The following is a 22,904-nucleotide window of genomic DNA, read 5'->3' as shown; positions in this document are numbered from 1 at the left end:
CTGCAGTTCCTTAATGGAGGTCGGCTGTGGCAAAGCTGAAATTGCATCAATATGGTGACACAATGGCTTGACCCTTGTGTGAGAAACCTCAAAGCCTACATAGTCAATTGAGGGCTTAAAAAACTGAGATTTGGCAAGATTCCACTCAAGACCTGCAGACAGTGGAAGCTGGGCACAGAGGCTGTCTGCTGTTCTAAAATGATTACGAAAGATTGTGTGTGCGTTAGTGATGCCAAAAGGCAAGTATTGATACCAGTATAGGCTCAAAGGTGTACTGGCAACAGGATGGCACCTAGTGGCCTCATCCGAGGGGAGTTGGAGGTACAGTTCTGACAAATCAGTCTCGAAAAATTACTAACTGCTTGATAATTTTGCAAGAAACCAATCAGGACAAGGCAAAGGGTCCGTACCTATCACGGACTGTGCATTAATCGTTACACCGAAGTCGCCACAGAGGCGAAACTTACCTGTCGTCTTCTTAATGGTGACCAGTGGTGTAGCCCATTAACTGGAAGAAATAGGCTGAATGACATCAAGTGATGTCAAATGGTTTAATTCAGCCTCAACAGAGTCACGCGACATGACAGGCACCTGCCACGCTCAAAATAAACAGGGGCGGGCGGACTCTTTCGCGGTAATGTGAGCCTGAAAGCTGATAGTACAATCGAGTCCAGGGAAAATAGAGAAAAAAAGTCAGAACAGGGGTACTTCAATTTCTGATACAGAACTTGATCTGACACTAATGGTACCTCATTAGCAATGGAGAAACCAAAAGAATTACATGCATATAACACACACTGGTCTGTGGTATGGGGATGATCCACAACAAGGAAGGTGAGAGAGTGAACAACAGATTTGTAAGAGACAGGAGCAGAGAGCTGGCCTAGGATCTGAATCTGCTGTTTATTGCAGTTAACCAACTTCTATGAAACCTGTGTGAGTGGACACCCAATCCCACTTATTGTAGAGATACAATTTATCAGGACTACTGTGTCCATTACATTTGGAGAGGAGTTACACACCAATGCAATGTGGCCTTTCTTCTGACACTTATTGCAAACAGCCCAATGCTTAGTGCACGAAGCATGGTCACATTGAATGAACAGTATGGGTAAGATGAAAGGGGGGCATGTGGCTGCTGTTGTGACATGGCCTGCTGCTAACCAACACTGCCCCGTGCGATGTTGAGACAAAGGTTTTGCTGCATCTCATGACACTTCAAAGGACTGTCCTACATTGAGCTGCGCGGGATTAGCCGAGCGGTCTAGGGCGCTACAGTCGTGGACTGTTCGGCTGGTCCCGGCGGAGGTTCGAGTCCTCCCTCGGGTGTGGGTGTTTGTGATTGTCCTTAGGATAATTTAGGTTAAGTAGTGTGTAAGCTTAGGGACTGATGACCTTAGCAGTTAAGTCCCATAAGATTACACAGTCATTTTTTCCCTATATAGAGGACATCCATAAGTGTCCAATTCTTACACTGAAATGCTTCTTCATGGGCTTTCCATTCCAAGTACAGATGAATAATAACATCAAGAATCATGTGATCATTGTAGGATTTGTAATGGGTACTAGTGAGAAATTTACAGTGACAGCTTAATCCATGCAATTCTGCAGCTCAGGCTTTGTAAGATTGGTTTGAGCATTTCCGGCAATGTTAAAATTCTACAGTGTTGCAGTGACAAGCATTCTGTCACAATAACAGGTATACAGAAGCTTGCAGATTCCATCAACTGATAAGCTGGTGAGTTTTTGTAAAGGCACAAGTTGACACAATTAACTGATAAATATGCAGCGAAAGCCGGGAAAGAAAGAATGCCCTATACAAGTTTGTGTGAAAAACCCAGAAATGTTGGCACAACTGTGTCTTATAGGAGTCCAAACCTTCAGCTGATTCATCATATGCTGCAAAGGGTGACAGTTGCACTGATGGGAGAGTAGCCTGTCGCGAACATGCAAACACTACTCGATTGAGAGCGGTGGTGAGAGCCTGCTGTTGTTCCGTGAAAGCTTGCTGTTGGACAATGATATGTTGAAGTATTTCTTCCAAAGATTTGTTTGTCAACTGACTGATAATAAGATGTAGAGAAAATGTAATCCCATCCTCACTGCCAAGTTTTCTGCAGCAAGAACACGATTTATGGAATGTAGTACTTCATAGAGCAACATGTCAGATACAATGAAGTACAGGTTGTGTGTAGCACTGAACACACTGACTGGACAACAGTAATACAGGTAAGAGAATAGACTGAACACTTGTTTGCGTCATATAAATAATACTGCTTCTTTGGCTGCCCACAGGAGCATGACGGGGTCCATCCCATCACCCCTATAAGAGGGCCTGAGAACTGTATGGATGCACAATCTCTGAAATCGCATACATCATGAGTGAAGTTACCTCAATAAATCTTTTTGCTTGTTTCAATTGTTCTTTGTATTTCAACGATACAAGTGCCTCATTGTCACTGAAGCCAGTTTAAATGTGTTTTGTTGCCATTAGGTCAAATACATTGCCATCATGAGTGGCTTTTGAACTATCTGTCCTAAGTAGTTTTCAGAGAATGCATTTAGTGGAGTTTTGTCAGACATCTTGACATGCTTACCACTTTTTGCAAAACTGGAACTAACCCAATTGATTTTTGGCTAATTTAAGCACGACTGATGAATGTACACACTAGTGAAATGAGGTTTTCTCAATAGTTTTTGGTTATATCTAGAGGTGAGTTTACTGCCTGATAGAAAGGCCTAACTACAGGTTAATGCCTACCCCTAATAATGAGTCATGCCCATGGATTCTTGCATGCAGCTTCAATTTCTGTCTTGGTGGATTTGAGTTCCTGCTGCTACAAAACATCACTTACATTCCATATTAGCTTTTCCTTTCAATATACACTTACACTTTCCCTAAAAATGTCATTGCTCTTAATTTCAGGTTTCAACCAGCTATTTCATGACCTCCTCTACTTTTTAGGAACATTAGACAATACAGCTCTATGATACTTCAGCAGTTAATCACTATGGTTTTATTTTAATTACTTTCCCTTTGAGAGATATTGCTTATGATCTTACACGAATACTTCCAAGTCTCCTACATCTATTGTTATCTGGTTAAACGAGAAGTCATCCCATCCCAAACACAGTCAGCTACCTGAGTAGCAATCTCTGACTTTTATTCCATACCTGACTCACTTATGGGGACCCTAATGTAGTAATAATAGATCCTGTACTTCCTACAGAGGAAACAGCACTCACACAAGAGGATAGTTCTCAAGATACCTGTTATGTAACTCTCAGCAGCCCTCAACCATACACCCACTGGTAACAGCTTCCAATCTGTTGACATTACTTCCTGCTGCTTCCGAATGTCAGCTAATTCATCCCATGGTCGAGAACAGTATTCACAGAGCAGCTGCGCTGTGTATGGTGCTATGTTTTACAGAAGAGTAAACATGTAACTTTAAACTGAGCCTTGTTTGCTAAGCCTGCTGATTCTATTTTAATTCCTGGGTCTGCTATGTTACACATATTAACAGTTGCCTTTAAGATCTGAAGTGACTAACACACAAAAAGAGATTTCTGTTATGACAACAGAAAAACCTGCATTAAAAATGATTTAATGCTATGGTCACTAAAAAATTTAAAAATAGCATTAACACACAACAAATGCACAATTTACATCCCTATGACACGAGAAAAGTAAAGGTAACACAATATGTCTGTAAAGTAGCTACAGTACATAAAATGTCAAATTCCAATTTGTGACAAAATATCAACAATTATGAAAAGGATAGATTGCTACTCACTGTAAAGATGACACACTGAGTTGCAGACAGACACAATGAAAGAACACTCAGATTTCAGCCAGTGCTTTCTTGAGAAAAGTAAGGAAAACACACAAACATTCATATGTGCCTCATGCACATATGACCACTATCTCTGGCTGTTCAGGCTAAACTGCAACTGTTACATTGAACAAAAGCAATGAGGCAGAGAAAATGGGATATAGTGAGGAGGCAGAAGTGTGCTGTGTGACAGAGCACACAGGGACTAGGAAGTGGCATGATGAGACTGCCAGGTGTAGTGTTGAGAGACTGGGCATAAGAGAAGGGAGACATGGAGAGGTAAAGGAGAGAAGCAGAAAATGGGAACATCAGATGGTCCCAGACAGCAGTGCCCAGTGAGGGTGAGGAGGTGATAGGACAATTGGGAAGAAAACTGTTGGGTAGTGGGTACTGGGAAAGGCGAGTATCATAGGTTGAGGCTTGGATAATTTTGGGAGCAGAAAATGTGTTGTAAGGATAACTTCAATCTGCAGAGTTAACAGAGGTTGGTGGTGGAGGGGAGGATCCAGGTGGCCTGGGTTGTGTAGCAGCCTATGAAATCAAGCATGTACAGAGTGACAGTTATTGAACAATGTGAAACTAAATTGTCATAATTTCTTAACTGTTTGCATTAGGACATTAAAACTGCACGGTTGGCTGTGGAGCATGATGGGAATTAGTATGCGCCATATGGTTCGGTTCAGCAATGAAGCCCACATTCATTTGGATGGGTTCATCAATAAACAAAATTTGCGCATTTGGGGGACTGAGAATCCACATTTGCAATTGAGAAGCCTCTGCACCCTCAATGGGTGACTGTGTGATGTGCAATGTACAGTCACAGAATAATATGTGTGATATTCCTTGACGGCACAGTGACTACCGAGTGGTACGTGAAGGTTTTGGAGGATGATTTGATCCCTATTATCCTAAGTGACCCTGATTTCAGCAAGATGTAGTTCATGCAAGACGAAACGTGATCCCATAGAAGCAGGAGAGTGTTTGATGTCCTTGAGGAGCACTTTGGGGACTGCACTCTGGCCCTGGGGTACACAGAGGCCATAGGCATGGGCACTGATTGGCTGCCATATTCTCTGGATCTGAACACTTGCGACTCCTTTTTGTCAGGCTATATTGAAGACAATGTGTTCAGAAATAACCCCAAAACCACTGCTGAGCTAAAACAGCCATTCAGGAGGTAATTGACAGCATCGATTTTCCAACACTTCAGTGGGTCATGCAGAATTTCACTAGTTGCCTGCGCCACATTATCGGCAATGATGGGAGGCATATCAAACACTCCATAACCTAAATTTTAATATAGTGACATTTACATGTTGAATAAAGTGTGTGCACACTGTAGTTTGTAACAAATTTACTTTTCTTTTTTCATATAGGTCAATAATTGTCACCCTGTATTTTCAGCTGCATATTATACCAAAGGGTGGTCCACTTTGCTCTAGGCCACAGTTCGGTAGTGACCTTTAATCTCGATGCACAGCCGGTATATCGATGACTGCTTTCACAGGTGGCCCAGCCTCTGATGGGGTAAGATAAGCCTGTGACGGGACTGGGATAGGAAGTTCTGTGTGGGTGGACTGGGCAGGTCTTCCACCTGGGTCTTCAAAAGGGATATGATCCCTGTGGCAAGGAACTGGGATTGGGATTAGCATAGGGATGGACAAGGATGTTGCGGAGTTCAGGTGGGTGACAGAACACAGCATAACATGGGCTGGGAAGGATCTTAGGTAGGATGTCCCTCATTTCAGGGCATGATAAAGTCCTGAAAAAAGGATGTGGTTCAGTTGGCTTAGTCTGGGGTGGTACTGGGTGACAATGAGGGTGCTCCTTTGCAGCTTGTTCTTGGGGGTGGTGGAAGGATTGGGGGGGTGTTGTGAAGTGGTATGTGCCAAGCCACCTTTGAAAGCAGACTTGTATTGCCCTGCTGCAATCACTGCCAACTAACAGTCCGCCATGATGAATGGTCATCACCACACTGTGGCCAAAAGCAAAGTGGACCACCCTTTGGCGTAACATGCAGCTGAACATAAAATTTTTAATCTCAATGGCTGCTTCACAACTAAGGGCATCTAGATTCCCCATCCCCATTAAGAGCCAGTTTTTCTGAATTGTGCAGATGGGAGCTATACTTACAACACACTCCCAAAATGATCTCAGCTACAATCTACGATAGCCACCTCTCACAGCACCCTTGACCTAACAGTTTTCTTCCCCTCTGTCATACCACCTCCTTCGAATTCATGTCCCCTCATCCTCATTGTGCACCGCTCTCTGCCAAAGTGTCCACGAGCCTTTTCCACTCTTTGCTCCTCTCCTTGAAGAAGGAAGATGAAAGAAGATTGGAGGCATTAGAAATGTGCATATGGAGAAGAACAGAAAAAGTGAAATGGGAAGACTGAGTATGGAATGAAGAAGTATTAAGAAGAGTTGGAGAAGAAAGAAACATGCTCAAAGTCATCAGAAAGAGAAAACAGACATTGTTTGAGGAGGGACTGTTTATTGAAGGAGGGAATAGAAGGGATGATGGAGGGAAAAAGGGGAAGAGGAAAAAGAAGATATCAAATGCTGGAAAATATCAAAGGAGACAAATATTCAGAAATGAAAAGACTGGCTATGCACAGACAAAAGTGGAAGAGGCTTAACCCATGACAAGACCTACCATAAGGCGAAACACCATACTACCTCTCCTTTTCTGCTCCCCATTTCCTCCTCCCCTTTCCTGATGGCTCCCTCATGCTGCACATGGCGGCTTTGTCCTGCCGCCTTATAATACATGCGTGCTCCACCATACCCTCCCCCCTACTCTCTCTTACCCTGCTATACCACCACCTTCCCTTCCCTCTGTATTGCTGCTTTCATTCAGTGCAACAGTTCCAGTAAGGCCTGAAAGGCCAGAGATAGTGGTCATGTGTGTGTGTGTGTGTGTGTGTGTGTGAGAGAGAGAGAGAGAGAGAGAGAGAGAGAGAGAGAGAGAGAGAGAGAGTTGCCTGCTTGAGTGAGTGTGTAGATGTTGTTTCCTTTTTTTCTGAAGAAGGCTTTGGCTAAAAGCTCAGTGTCCTTTTGTTGTGTCTGTCTGCAACCCAACATGTCACCTTGATGGTGGGTGGAAATCTGTCCTTTTCGTAACTATTGATATTCCACCATGGAATTTGCGTTATTTGTTTTTACTACAAAATATGTTATGTGCATCAGTATCCAGTATCCAGCCTGATCTTATTATCCAACTGGGACAAGACAGTAGGTCAATATCTGGTGGAAACTGCATTTTCATAAATTATGAAAACTAACCTTTTACCTGTGGATGCAAGCAGCACATATATTGCACCCATCTGCTCTTTCCACTTCTGTCTGTTCATCTCTTCCTCTTTCCCCTGTTTTTCCATTTCCTTCTTCCCTCATCTCTCTGTCCATCTCCTTCTCTGACCTGTCTCTGTCAGTCACCCCCTTTCTCTCTGTCCACCCAATCCTCCCCCCCCCCCCCTCCTTATCCGTCCCCTCTTCTCCCCACTCTCTCTGTCCATCTCATCTCCCCACTTGTCTGCCTGCCTCCTCCTCCCCTCTCTCCATCTCCTTCTTCCCCACTCTCTATGTCTGTCTCTCTTCCCATCTCTCTCCATCTCCTTCTTCCCCACTCTCTATGTCCGTCTCTCTTCCCATCTCTCTCATACTAAAATGTAGACTTTCACGGCCGGAAATATCATGTCCATCATAATTATCCGGGCTGTTATGCCGTGGTCGCACTGCACTGACGTTTTCAAAACACGTGACGTCACGCCGCGGCGTGGGAGTGCACGGACACGGAATTTAGCAGCAGTCAGTAGCGAGCCAGTGGGTGTGTTGGACCTTCCATCGAGCTACGGACCCCCTTGAAGATGTCTCCTGCAGTTGGAGACGAAACGTTGGGAATCGACACAGAATTCATCAACTGACCACAGCATAACAGCCTGGATAATTATAGTGGACATCCCATCTCTCTGTCCACCTCCTCCTCACATTTTCACTATTCATCTCATCTTCCTGCTTCTCACTACCCATCTTCTCCCCTCCTCCTCTCCCTGCTAAGCCTTGCTCATCTGCATGTGCAGCACCTGCAACCCCTGCTGCTGCTGCTGATGATGATATTTGGTTTGTGGGGCACTCAACTGCACGGTCATCAGCACCCGTACAAAGTCCCAGTTTGTATACAGTCCAATTTTTACACAATTCAATCTAGCCACTGTCACGAGTGATGATGATGATGATGAAATGATGAGGACAACACGAAGACTCAGTCCCCAGGCAGAGAAAATCCCCAACCTGGTTGGGAAGTGAACACGGAACTCCGTGATCCAGAGGCAGCAATGCTAGCCACTGGACCACAAACTGTGGACCCACGCTGATATTACCTGCACAACACACCTGTCAAGCAGGGCAGCCTAAATGTCAGAGGTTGAAAGCCTTTTTTAACTGTATCTCCACTCTCCTATGGCGGCTAGAGGAGGTAACACCCACAGTGCTGATTCTCAGATAGCAAGTAGTATGTGTACCAGATTTGGTTGAAATTCATCCAGTGGTTTAGGAGAAGATGTTTTACATACTCATTTATGAGGGCATGCTGAAAAGTAATGACTCTGAATTTTTTATTCTGTTCTCAATATTGGTTGAGGTATTACATGTCCCACATATTACTCAGTCAAATTGCCTACTTTAATGATGAAACCTGCAACCATCTCCCACTAGTGAGCTCAGAATTGTAGTATGGAACATGGCGATGTTAATGTACTGTTTGTGCTTGAAAAATAACGTTCTATAATCTGTTGCAAAAACATAAGGAACAAATAGAAGGACTTCATTTTGATAGTGTTGGAGCATTTCAGGCGGAGCTCTGTCACCAAAGTCAAACATTCTACAGTGATAGAATCAACAAAATGGTCTCTCATTGTGGGGAGTAAGTTTATTGGCAGGGTGACTATGTTGAGAAATAAATACTGTGTAGAGGTATGAAGAGTAAATATGTATAATGTTAACATAGTTTGTTTTATTTAAAAAGATTTAAGAGTTAAATTGCTTACTTATGAAAGGTCTCTCATTATATTTTTTAATAAATATACTTTTGTAATAAAATGAGATCTTAATGCTTCCATACATCATTTGTTTGTAAAAGCTTACTTCTCCATTGCTCCAACACTGTCATTATATCATAAGTAAAATGCATTTATTTAAGAAAGACCTCCTGGCACAGACAAGAGGCTTTTCATAAGTAAAAGTAGCTGGACTGGGAATCAAATTTTTTTGTTAATTTAGTTCTATTGTGTGGGTCAACTTGTTTTCTGTTGAAGTTTCCTGGGCATTCACTTTGTATTTACACTCTGACTGTGCAAAGCAAGTTTCATTTTAGTTTTTTTTTATAAATATTGTTTTTAAAGTGTTCTGTTGCCCAATCACTGTGTGGATAATACAAATTCATTTAACATTTTTGTAATTGTTGGAGAATTTGGACTTATGGCATGTAAGAAAGCTTTTTAAATCTGCATGATATTGGTGAAAAAAGAGTGAGACAGCTAAAAGAGCAATGATTGATGGGTAAGAGCCCTAGAAATCGCATATAGAGTATCGACTGCTGATATGGGGACATTCTCCTCACATGACTGAAATTCTACAAATTCGAAAGAAGGCAGTATGGGCAATGAGCAATGCCGGTAGATGAGAGCACTGCTGGCCACTATTCATACAGTTCAAAATATTAACAGTCATTGATCTCTAGATATATGTCTAAGCAATGTATGCGAAAAACAATATAGCAGATTTCAAAATGAGGGAAAACATACACCATCATAACACTAGTTGCAAAATAAGATCAGATATACACCTAGGCACAGGCTGGCAAGAATACAGAATCCATAGCTTAAGAATATTTAATAAACTTCCATTTTCTGTTTGGTCAGTTCACTTAACTAGCATCAGGAGCAAGCTACTTATTAATTCTTCCTATGATATAATTGAATTTATGAATACAAAATTAATTTACATTAATTTTTAAGGTTTTCATTTTGTGACATCATTGCCTGCATTTATTTATTACTTTATTGTTTAACATATCATTTCTAGGTACTATTTGGAATGTGTAATGCTCATTTAGTTTTAAGGTACTTCTGAAGGAAAATGTAATATGCTATCAATATAAAATGCCTATTCCACGCATGGTTAAAGAAAACGTTAATTCATTTCCTGTGAAGACTAGTCACTATGCTTCCAAGGAAGTCAAGTACTTAGATATAAAGGTTGACTTTAAAATAATGCATTCTTCATTCAAAGAAAAATACAGTTTAACTGATTCTGATTGTAAATACAGTTATTATTATTAAAAATTTTATGAGGGGCATCTTTGAACTGAGAATTGTTTTATAAAATGGTTTCCCCCAAATAATTCATTTGTATGTATAGGAATGGCAAAGTTCATATTTAAAATTTTGTAAATAATGGATGACATGGTTCTTTATTATTTACAGTGCACATATTTCAAATGATTTTTTCTGTACTTTTTAGTATACGTACTATGTTTGTGGCAAAAAACAATACCATACCCAATAATGGATTCAAAGTAGCTCGTCTATGTTACTTTTCATGTGTCCATGTCAGTTGCAGTTGATAACATTTGCATTGTAAATGCAAAGCTGCTCAGTTTGTTTGCTAGGAATTATGTTTGCCTGCTAATTCAAATTTTTATCTACATTTAAATCTAAGAATTTGATTGAGTCAGCTTCTTTTATATTTTGGTTAATGTGAACAATCTTAATCTGCTCACATTTTGACTGTTTGGTTCGAATTGCATCATGTGAGTCTTGGATTGTTTCTTTCTTCTACTGAAAAACTGGTGTTCTGAAGAAGGGATGGACCTGGGGAAGGATGGTGAGGCTCAGTCAGAGGTAAAGATTTCTTGGAAGATGATGAGCAGATGGTCGGACGAGATTGGCGGAGAGTCATGGTTGGATGCTGGTATGAAAAGGAAGAGGCACGGTTCAGTGATGGAATAAGGGTGGTTTTGGTTGGAGGGATTGGTGGCAAAGAAGTGCTTCCATTGCAGGGATAGGGAGAAGGACAGTAGGTTTTTTACATGTCCAGCATGATTAAAATTGGGTGTAGGGCTAAAGTTGTGTGGTTTTGATGAAATGGTTAACAACAGTATTATGAGAATGTTTTAGCTCTGAATTTGGTGAAGAGTTGATAGGGAGGTTTGACAAATCAGACAGCATAATTCAATAGCAATTATTGTTTTATCTAAAAGTCTGCATTTAGAAGAATCTTCCCTTACAATTCAGTTATTCAAAAACAGAAATCTTTAGTTGTATCATGTACAAAGCCAGCAAACAACACTACCTAAGAATAATGTTAATTCTTGTAAACCTATGAAAGAAACAGTTAACAGCCATTTGAGTCAGTCTGTGGGAGGTTGTGATATAAGCAAGATCTGCACCTGAAATTACTGAACAGTGTACCACAGACAAGTTAGCACAAAGCACAAGTCATGAAAGGTGGCGAGTTTTATCTAAATTCAATGTCTGAGGGTTTATACAGTGATTGTTTTTCAATGACTGACTGAATTAACAATTAATCTTAAGAACTGTGTTGATTTTCAATAATGTTTTCTGTAAACTGTGGCAATGGTATTGGACTGTGAACTACATTATTTCCAAATGGCATTGGTGTGCAGATCTTTTTTTCATTTTTATATGACTGTCTACTTAGAAGAACAGTGTAACTAGTGACTGTGTTAATGATTTACTTGACACACACAAACTTTAGTCATCTCAGTGTTAGATTACTGCAGTCAAACAGTTACATTATATGAAATTAATCAAGTGCAGTACATGGCTAGCTGTTATCTATGCGTAAATTATAGTAAATGGGACTTGATCTGATAAACTGTAAGTTATTCAACAACAAAGTGCTATTAAAGTATTTGGACTGAAAACCTGGTGTGGGCCACATCATTTAAAATAGCCTGATTTACACAATCACTTTTCAGCCAGGTCTGATGAAGGCACAGCTACCTATTAAGGGCATATTTACACAGGTTATTACGGCTGTGGTTCAGCATCCAACCTATTGGCCAAAATCTAGCATCCATGTCAAAGATACCAACCATTTCCTTCACTGACTCTCCACCACAGTCGCTCCTTTAAGTCCTGGATCACTATCAGTCACAGTTGACACTACTTCCCTTTACACCAACACGCCTCATGCCCATGACCTTGCGTTATTGAACATTACCTCTCCTAACATCCTTGAGACTCCAAACCCACAACCTCATTCCTCATACATCTTACTAACTTTATCCTAAATCACAACTACTTTTCTTTCAAAGGGGAAGTGTAAAAGAAATCCATGGCACTGCCATGCACACATGCATGGCACCCTCCTGTGCTAACCTGTTTAGGGGTCATCTAGAGATAACTTTCTTAGCCTTCCAAAACTCCAAACCACTGGCCTGGTTCACATTCCTTAATGATATCTTCATGATCTCTGACTCAGGGCTAAGATAACGTAACCTCATTTCTTCACAATCTCAACACCTTCTTCCCATTCATTTCACTGGGTCTTTCTCAACCCACCATGCCACCTACCTGGTCATCAATGTTTTCCTCCCTGATGGCTCCATCCACACCTCTGTTGACATTCAACACACCAGCCATTAACAGTACCTGTATTTTCACAGCTGACATCCCTTCCACACTGAAAAATCCTTCCCATACAGCATGGCCACTTGCCAACAGTATATCTGCTGCGACAAGAAGTTCCCTGCCCAGTAGCCTTCACAGTCAGGCACTCCCCCCCCCCCCTCCCCCTGCCAGAGCTAGTCTGCAAACAGCTTTTCCTTGCCATATCCCCACACACCCACAATCCTCCCACCACCTCCAAACCCCTGGTACAAAGGAGCACACGTTTTGTCACCCAACACCACTTGTGATGAAGCAAACTGGGATCTCTTTACTTCCTCTCTTGTTTTGTCATCTGCCTCCATAAACTCATTTTTATTTTCATTTTTGCCTAATTACCATTAACATGCATGAGTGTAATCTCAATTGCCATAAAAAGAAAAGTTTGGCACTCAGTCTTAAGGAATATAGCACTAGGTCTAATTTTGTGCTTAGTTTTGAGTATTTAATTAATTTCCTAAGTTATTTTGACCATTCCTAATTAACATCTTTTGTTGTAGGGTGAAATAAGTTATTGTTTTGTGACTTAGATTCATTCTATTGTTGACTTATAAACAAATATACATTGTGTACTAATTATAAACATTGGCAAGAAGAACTACTAGGATTCTTCAAGTATTTATTTGGCTCCATTCGGAAACATATTAGCAAAGCCAGCCCTTTACTAATTCCAAAATAATTACCAGGTTTGTCAAAAGTATTGTTTGTATAACTATATCTGTTAATTTCATTATTTAAACAAATAATCTGGCCTAAACTTTGTGATAGAAGAAACTGATAAAAAGAAGGAATTTTTTCATGTATTCCATTAATTGAATAAGTTAAATTTTAATTGTAATTTCTGTCACTTAAACACTGAACAATGAATCGATGCATTGCCTATTATTGTGAGGATATATAAAGGTCCAATTTTTGGTCCTGAGACAGTCAGTACGTGGTCGATTTTCAGAGGGAATTATGGGCTGTTTCAAGTAACAACAATGCATCAACTTAACAGTTGAATTAGTGTAACACAAATAGGCTGTGTGTTAAAACAATAACAGTGTCTCTTCAATTTGTTTGATAAATAGTGTCACATGTTCCGTATTATTCTGCAAGAACTGTGAACTGTGTGGTTAGGTTTTTACTGCTCATAGATGTTCAACAGCAAACAATTGTATGAGTATGCTGATGTTTGCCTGCAACCTATCAAGGAGGCTTATCAAAATTTACCAATAGTGTACTGGTCACATAACTGCGTAATATTGGGGGGTTGTGAACATTGAAACGCAACTGTGCAACTATCAGCTACATCATTTACAGTAGTCAGTGAAGAACTTCCGCCGCCACCCCCCCCCCCCCCCACACACACACACCATTTTCCAGCCACTACAACAATGCAGTACATCAAAACTGAGGACTATCAACAAAGAAATAAAGCAAGTGCACGTCACACACTTCGGACTGGAACAACTGAACCAATTCATTCAGCAGGGCTTTGGTAATTTATCATCATTCCCTGAAATCAAAGACATCCTATACAAGATCATTCCCATGCTTCCAAAAGCAGTGTTCTGTCACGCAACCAACCTGCACAACATCCCAGTCCAGCCCTATGCCACTCCCAATCCTGCCCTTGCCAACAGGATCATATTGCTGTGGAGGACCCAGGTGCAAGAGCTGCCCAATACACCCACCCACTGACCTACTCACCTGTTCCAGTCCTGTCACAGGCTTATTCTACCACATCAGAAACTGGGGTATCTGTGAAAGCAGCCATGTCATATGTGTGCCTCTATTGCAATGAACCAATCCTTCTAGATTCTCTCTTTCACGAGTAGATTTTCTGAATTGTGCCAACGGAGGCCATGCTTTCAACACGTTCTCTGCTTCTGAAATTATCTCTGCCTCAACTTATTTGTTGTTCTCACCTCCTCCCAATTCATGCCCCCCACTCACACTGTGCACCACTCTCTGTCAATGCACCTACTGGTCTCCCCCACCTCTCTCCTCTCTCCCACCCCCCTTGCTGCACCTGGAAGCTTTGTCTGGCTAGCATCTGGTCCATGCACACTCTGCCAGGCAGTGCTGATTCCTTCCCGCTCACGCATACCCTGCTATCCCTCCCCACTCCCTGTCCAGCTGCTTGCATTCAACCTGAGACCTCTTGTACTCTGGCCAGAATGGCTGCAGATAACGGCCGTGTGCACCTGAGGTGCACTTACTTGTGTCAACAATTATCTGTCATCTTTTCTGAACAAGGCTCTGGCTGGAAGCTATATGTGTAATTGAGTTTTAAGAGCAGTGTATAAGAGGTATAATGGGATGAAGTATACACAGAAAATGATGCTGATGCCAAATTCAATTTATTCCACTGTAAATTTGTCTCAATATTTGACAGTTCCTTTCCTGAAACATTATCCAAAAGCCAAAGTCAATTAAGCCATGGACTACTAAGGGAATTATGATTTCATGTAAGAGGAAGAGGGAAATATATGGACAGGCCAGAATAAGTCAGGATCTGACGTTACTTGCTTACTACAAAATATACTGTAATATTTTAAGGAAAGTCATTAAGAAATCGAGAAGCTTATGTGTTCTGACAGAAATTAATAATGTGGATAATAGAATTAAAACTATACGGAATACTGTCAAACCGGGAGACGGGGCAGCTCGACACTGCACAGCGTACTGTAACAATAAAGCTAAATTATGATGTTGTGAGTGATAATTCACAAGTTGCAAGTATTTTTAACTATCACTTTCCGAATGTAGCAGCAAAAATAGGGTTAAAGGGGTCAGCTAAGAAGCAAAAAATGTGTTAAAAATGTCATTCCCCAGGACATTATGCCTTTAGAAATAGCACCAACATCCCCCACTGAAATTAAGGGAATTAAAAATATACCGAAAAAAAAAGAGCTCGTGTGGTGTCGATGGAGTCTCTAACACAAGTTTGAAGTGTTGTTATAATTCAATAAGTGGAGTCCTTACTGATATATGTAATGCTTCGTTGGCACAGGGAATTTTTCCAGACAGACTGAAATATGCAATTGTCAAACCTCTTCATAAGAAAGGAGACGAGAGTGATTTAAATAAATATAGACCAATCTCATTACTGACTTCATTTTCCAAGTTTCTAAGTTCGAAAAATTTACGTATTCAAGAATAGTCTCACATTTAAGTCAAAATAATTTACTCAGCGTGTCACATGTCAGATTCCAGAAGGGTTACTCGACTGAGAATACTATCTACTCATTTACCCATCAAATAGTACAAGCCCTAAATAACACATTATAGCCAGTTGCTATTTTCTGTGAGCTTTCCAAGGCATTTGACTTAGAAAAACTCAGGTTTTATGGAATTGAAGGCTACACACACAGCTAGTTTGAATCATAGTTAATAAAAGAAAGCAAAAAGTTATTCAGCATAACACAAATAATGTTGGGAGGGTGGTAAATTCTAGTGAATGGGGAGTTATCACAAAAGGAGTACCACAGGGTTCAATTTTGGGTCCTCTGCTGTTCCTTATTCACGTGAATGACCTCTCACTTAACGTTCAGCAAGCAGAACTAGTACTTTTTGGTTCAAATGGCACTGAGCACTATGGGACTTAACTGCTGAGGTCATCAGTCCCCTAGAACTTAGAACTAATTAAACCTAATTAACCTAAGGACATCACACACATCCATGCCCGAGGCAGGATTCGAACCTGCGACCGTAGCAGTCGCGCGGTTCCAGACTGTAGTGCCTAGAACTGCTCGGCCACTCTGGCCGGCTGTACTTTTTGCAGATGACACAAGTGTTATATAATAAATTCCATTCCAGGAAAAAGCAGCTGAAGCTACTGTTAAGGATGTCTTTCAAAGAATTATTAAGTGGTTCTCAGAAAGTGGACTCTCCCTTAATTTTGAAAAAACTCACTATATCCAGTTCTGTACACTGAATAGAGTCATATTGACAATTAATGTAGCATGAGAATAGAGCTCAGTTAACAGGGTAGATTTCTGCAAATTTCTGGGTGTTCATATTGATCTTATAATCCTATCTGCAGACAAAGGCTCCACAACCGTAATTGTGAACTACGAGGATTACGTGGCAGAAGGACTCTGTCAGCTGTCAGATTCTTCCACCTACAAACCATGCCACAGTGATCCCATTCCGGCAATCCAGCAGGATCTCCAGTCACTACACAATTCCTTAGACCACATCCCAGAAGCTCTCCTCAGAGTCGATCTCTTACTTCCCCCTACCACTCCCCGCACTCCCATCTATATGCTTCCTAAAGTACATAAACCCAACCAACCAGGACACCTCATTGTGGCCGGTTGCTGTGCCTCCACTGAGAGAATCTCTGCTCTCGTAGACCAACACCTTCAACCTATTACCTGGAACCTACCCTCCTATATAAAAGATACCAACCATTTCTTCGACCGACTCTTCACAGTTCCTCTCCCTTTACCACACAGTGCCCTGCTCGTCACTATTGATACCATCTCCCTGTGCACTAACATTCCTAATGCCCATGGCCTTACTGCTATCGAACACTACCTTTCCAGACACCCTATGGATTCCAAACCAACAACCTCCTTCCTAGTCTCCATGACCAAAACTATATCCTCACCCACAATTAGTTCTCCTTTGAAGGCATTACCTACAAACAAATCTGTGGTATGGCTATGGGCACCTGCATGGACCAACCTATGCTAACCTATTCATGGGCCATCTAGGGGAATCCTTCCTAAAAACCCAGAATCCTAAACCCCTCACCTGGATCAGATTCATTGATGACATGTTTGCTACCTGGATTGAAGGTGAGGACTCCTTATTCGCATTCCTCCAGAACCTCAACAACTTCTCCGCCATTTGCTTCACCTGGTCCTATTCAACCCAACAAGCCACTTTCCTAGATGTTGACCTCCGCTTCAGAGATGGCTACATCAGTACATCCGTCCATATCAAACCTACTAACCACCAGCAATACCTCCACTTCGACAGCTGCCACCTGTTTCATACCAAGAAGTCCCTTCTGTACAGCCTAGCCACCCGTGCTCATCGCATCTGCAGTGACAAGCAGTCCCTCTCTAAATATACCGGGGGTCTCACTGAAGGCTTCACTGACCGTAATTATCCTCCCACCCTTGTAAAAAAACAAATCTCCCGTGCCTTATCTTTCCAGTCTCGCGTCACCTCCCAAAGTCCCACAGTCCGGCCACAAAGGAGCATTCCCCTCGTAACTCAGTACCTTCTGGGACTGGAGCAACTGAATTATAAGGTTTCGATTACCTCTCGTCGTGCCCTGAAATGAGAAATGTCCTACCCTCCTACCGTGGTATTCCGCCATCCACTGAACCTACAGAATATACTCGTCCATCCTTACAGGACCCTTGCTCCCAATCCCTTAGCTCATGGCTCATACCCCTGTAATAGTCCTAGATGCAAGACCTGTCCCATACATCCTCCTACCACCACCTACTCCAGTCCAGTCACTAACATTACCTATCACATCAAAGGCAGGGCTACCTGTGAAACCAGTCATGTGATCTACAAGCTAAGCTGCAACCACTGTGCTGCATTCTATGTAGGCATGACAACCAACAAGCTGTCTGTCCGCACGAACGGCCACCGACAAACTGTGGCCAAAAAACAAGTAGACCACCCTGTAGCTGAACACGCTGCCAAACACGATACCCCTCATCTCAAAGACTGCTTCACAGCCTGTGCCTTATGGAGCCTTCCCATCAACACCAGCTTTTCTGAATTGTGCAGGTGGGAACTTTCCCTTCAATACATCCTACGTTCCCGTAACGTTCCTGGCCCCAACCTTCGTAAGTCACTGTCCTCACCCATCCAGCCCCCTCCCTGTTCCCATTCCAACACTACACAGCCATAATTTCACCGTCACAGTCTTTTAATTTTATTTTTATTTTTATTTCTCTCCTTTCCGCTACTTACCCGCTCCCCCTCCGCACCTTCTCTCCAACCCTCCATCTAAACTGCAACACTTCACTGTCTGCCACTCCCACCATACTACCACTCCCCCTCCCTGCCCCAGCCTCCTCCTTACCGCCACCCAGTCACCACTCCCATCATGCACTGGTGCTGTTGCTCGCAGTGTAATTTCAGCTCTCTAAGACTGCAGATGTGTGTGCAAGTTGTGCTTGCATGAGTGTGTCTGTGTGTGTGTGTGTGTGTATGTGTGTCTACTGCTGACAAAGGCCTTAATGGCCGAAAGCTATGATTGTGTGAATCTTTTTATTGTGCCTATCGCGGCTCAGCATCTCCGCTATATGGTGAGTAGCATCTTTCCTTCTCTCGTATTGTTACATTCTGGACTTTGCAGTATTAATGTGAAGTTGATCAACATCCAGAACAATGAATACAGAGACACACAATACAGCATGAAGTCTATAAACATTCTATAGGCTATGGTATTTGACTACATGTGTCTAATATGATATCTATAACAATAGTAGCAATGACTTGAGTGATACTTACTTGATGTGCTCTCAGTTTTGGATGCGAGATTTGCCAGACTCTCAAGGCTCCCATATGACAGGAGGGACTTTGTTTTGGCAATAGCATCCCAAGAGTCTGCTCTGTGGTTGAGCCCACCAAGCATTGCAGAAACTGTAGTGACAAATATGAAAGCCAAAATTGTACACACAAAAAATTATTCAATCAAAAGAAGTTTACTTTCAATAAAGTAACATTGTGATTCACTTTTCTAAAGTTGCTTTGTCTCAATAAAATTAATGACCAATGAAAAAAAAAACACTTTGTGCAAATGCATTTCAGACACTGTTATACTCGACTCCTTAGTTTTTCTCCCTTCACCTTTCCAGATTTTCAAATCTGTATTGTTGCATTCCATTGTTCACTTCCACATTGTGATTTAGTAACACTGGCCGACTTTTTCTTTTAGGTGTACAAAAAGCCAAAACCCACTCTCTTTCTATCCCTGCTCTATTTTCACTGACTCAGGAACCCCTGGTTTCATAGCTTTGAGTGCCATTCAAATCCTTGTATGTGATTACTTTTATGCCACTAGGATGCCACAGTCTGATATCGGACAAGTTTTACTTTTCTGCCAACATTGTAAGACTTGTCGGAACTAAGATAACAAAGATAACTTCTCCCTCTCTCCCTCTCTCTCATGAATGTGAATTTCCCCTAATTCTAATTATAAGATCGTCAATGCACAGTGCCCATTAAACACAAAAAAGATGGTGATTCTTCAGCAGAGCATTATGAAAGAAAATACATGAACAGGAAGCGAACATTGTGACGCATGAGGAGGTGTGACATAGCAAACTGATAAGAATGGTGGAGAAAGTAATCACCAAAAATACCAGTATGAGAAGTATAATCTGGTGACGAATTATTATTTTGAAGAAAGAGCAGTTTGATAGTTATAGTGACTACAATGTTTGGCTGGTATTAAGATATTTGGATTTCAAACCTAGCAAGCATATGTATTTTCAGATGTTCTGAATGTAATATTCATTTTTTATTGTTTTCAAATATCAAGAACTCAAGCTTCACAGTGTCTCAAAATACATATTGACTACAATTTCACAGGAAACAGGTAGGAGAAATGTGATCTTCATGCTGCTGTCCAGTGATACTGGGTGAGCCTTCCATTTGTTTTCAACTAGGGTTAACGTCATGATTAAAAGAAATGATGGTCGCTGGGTAAGACATACAAGAAACATTTTTAAAGAAATGTCTTTTGGATTATAATGTCAAAATAATGATACAAATGCCTCAATTGCACTAAGTGTCATATACAGTACATGCGTCTTTCTGCATTTTAGTTTTTCATTGAGGTTTCTTTGAATAATATAGTTTATAATCAATAAAGCTATTATATGTCATGTTTTACCTCTCACATTAGATGATGTATCCACTCCTTTGTCATCAAGCAAGTCCAGTGATCCTCTCCTCACTCTGCTGTTGCTGCTTTCAAAATGCCGACTCTGAGTTTCGTAATGGTTACTGTTACCATTATATTGTAAAGTTGGACTGTGTATAGGGCTTTTGAATGCTTGCGGACTTTGCCGTGAACTGCTTTTGAAGTGTGTTGGGCTATGGATAGGGCTGTTTGAAGCGATCTAAAACAAATAATTTAAACATTCATTCAGTAAATTGTCATAAATAATTGTGAGTATGAAGCAACAAAAACATCTCCAATTTTGTTAAACATTACAAACTGAGAGGCCATGGTTAATGTATAAAAGTAATTACTAACATTGCAGCCCCATCTGCTGAAGACATCTTTCCAAATAAAAACCCAGGACAGCAGTTGGCAGTGTTTTGTGTCTGAAGATGTCTCATGGAGACAGGAAAAAAATTTCAGTGTCTTATGTCTGGAAATGACTCATTCAGGCACGGAATGAAATAGTATTATATATTTACCAAAGCCCTGTTGCCCTTAAGTTTTAATGGAAGGAAACACCAGCTGTGAAAGGCTTCATTGCATTAAAACTTTTGATATACAGGGTGTGATTCAAAAGTTTCAAGATTTAACTCAGAACTAGAATTTATTGGACATTTGAGTACAGCACACTAAAATTCTTCAAAATAAGATCCTGCAGCATCAACACAGTGCTGCCAGTGCGTCTTCCACTGTTCGTAGCCCTTATGGAAGGCCTTAGGCATCATGCTGTAAAGGGCTCTTGTCAAAGCCTACAGGATGGCATCGATGGAGTCGAATCGCTTCACTTTTAGGCCTGTCTAGAGTCGGGGGGAAAGAGGAAAAAATCACTTGGAGCCAAGTCAGGGCTGTAACGTGGCTGCGGCAGTGTTGTCATGTTGAACTTGACCAAAATTTCGGCAGCGGAACGCGATATGTGACCGGGCGCATTGTCATGGTGGAGAATCCAATCGCCCTCGATCACCGGGTAGATGCGGCGAACTTGATCCCTCAAGCGGCAGAGCACTCCAGCGTAAAAGTCACCTGTGACAGACTGTCCATGAGCAACAAACTCCTTGTGAATCACTCCTATATATATATATATATATATATATATATATATATATATATATATATATATATATATATGTCTGCTTGTGTCTGTATGTGTGGATGGATATGTGTGTGTGTGCGAGTGTATACCTGTCCTTTTTTCCCCCTAAGGTAAGTCTTTCCGCTCCCGGGATTGGAATGACTCCTTATCCTCTCCCTTAAAACCCACATCCTTTCGTCTTTCCCTCTCCTTCCCCTCTTTCCTGATGAGGCAACAGTTTGTTGTGAAAGCTTGAATTTTGTGTGTATATTTGTGTTTGTTTGTGTGTCTATCGACCTGCCAGCGCTTTTGTTTGGTAAGTCTCATCATCTTTCTTTTTATATATATATATATATATATATATATATATATATATATATATATAGAGGGAAACATTCCACGCAGGAAAAATACATCCAAAAACAAAGATGATGTGACCCACCAAATGAAAGCATTGGCAGGCCGACAGACACACAAACGAACACAAACACACACACAAAATTCAAGCTTTCGCAACAAACTGCCGCCCCATCAGGAAAGAGGGAAGGAGTGGGAAAGACGAAAGGATGCGGGCTCTAAGGGAGAAGGCAAGGAGCCACCCCAATCCCGGGAGCGGAAAGACCCACCTTAGGGGGAAAAAAGGACGGGTATACACTCGCACACACACACACATCCATCCACACATATACAGACACAAGCAGACATCTGATGCCTCTCCCACTTTTCGACCGAGGTCAATGACATGCACTCACACTGCAAGCAATGCACCCTCTCCAGGGTTCCGGAGGCAACTGCTGCAGCGTCAGTTCTTTCCCTGGGACCCCCCATTACTTTCCCCACCCGGCAGAACCGGTCCACACGCGTTCCCCTACTCAGAAATGAATCAGTCTGGAAACTTCTGAATCACACCTTGTACACAATACTGGATCCTTATTATGCAATGTAATGTCCATCTGCATTTCAAAGCTTCAGACCTGATTTGAAGTTTTGCAATCCCTCTCTCTCTCTACTCAGATTGCCAATGTCTCTGATATGCCTATAATTATAATGTCAGTTTTAAAACTTATATACAAAACAGAAATATTGTCCTGTCTTATGACCTCCAGGATAACCGGACACAATGCAAGTGAAACACGTGAATGGCCTTCCTCAAGCCCCTAGGACAAAGACCATGGTACCAATCTTGTTTATCTGCCAATTTAATATAGAAAACACAAGCAGACCAAAGAGTAAATGGTTATCAAAGCTTCTTTTAGACCATGACATTAACATCCTTTTAATACAAGGAACACACACTGCAGACAAAGCACACCTCCAGTCGAGAGGAAAAATCCCAGGGTACAGATTGATTGGCGCCACATATCACTTAAACTATGGCACCACTACCT

The 22,904-nt window shown here is 41.5% G+C and overlaps 1 protein-coding gene across 1 annotated transcript in view; it reads right to left on the bottom strand.

The window, feature by feature from the left end:
• Nucleotides 1–22,904, bottom strand: part of LOC126237535 (filamin-A) — a 914,413-nt gene that overhangs the window by 412,381 nt on the left and 479,128 nt on the right. Inside the window, exons 14-15 of the mRNA XM_049947718.1 lie at nucleotides 20,394–20,622; nucleotides 19,007–19,138 (exon numbers count right to left, since the gene is read on the bottom strand). Of these exons, the coding sequence (XP_049803675.1) occupies nucleotides 19,007–19,138; nucleotides 20,394–20,622 (361 nt within the window). The remainder of the gene's footprint in view (nucleotides 1–19,006; nucleotides 19,139–20,393; nucleotides 20,623–22,904) is intronic.

The sequence above is a fragment of the Schistocerca nitens genome, chromosome 2 (assembly GCF_023898315.1).
Source record: "Schistocerca nitens isolate TAMUIC-IGC-003100 chromosome 2, iqSchNite1.1, whole genome shotgun sequence".
Taxonomy (NCBI): Eukaryota; Metazoa; Arthropoda; class Insecta; order Orthoptera; family Acrididae; genus Schistocerca; species Schistocerca nitens.
The sequence above is the reverse complement of the archived record's forward strand: the minus strand, read 5'-3'. Positions and strand labels throughout refer to the sequence as shown.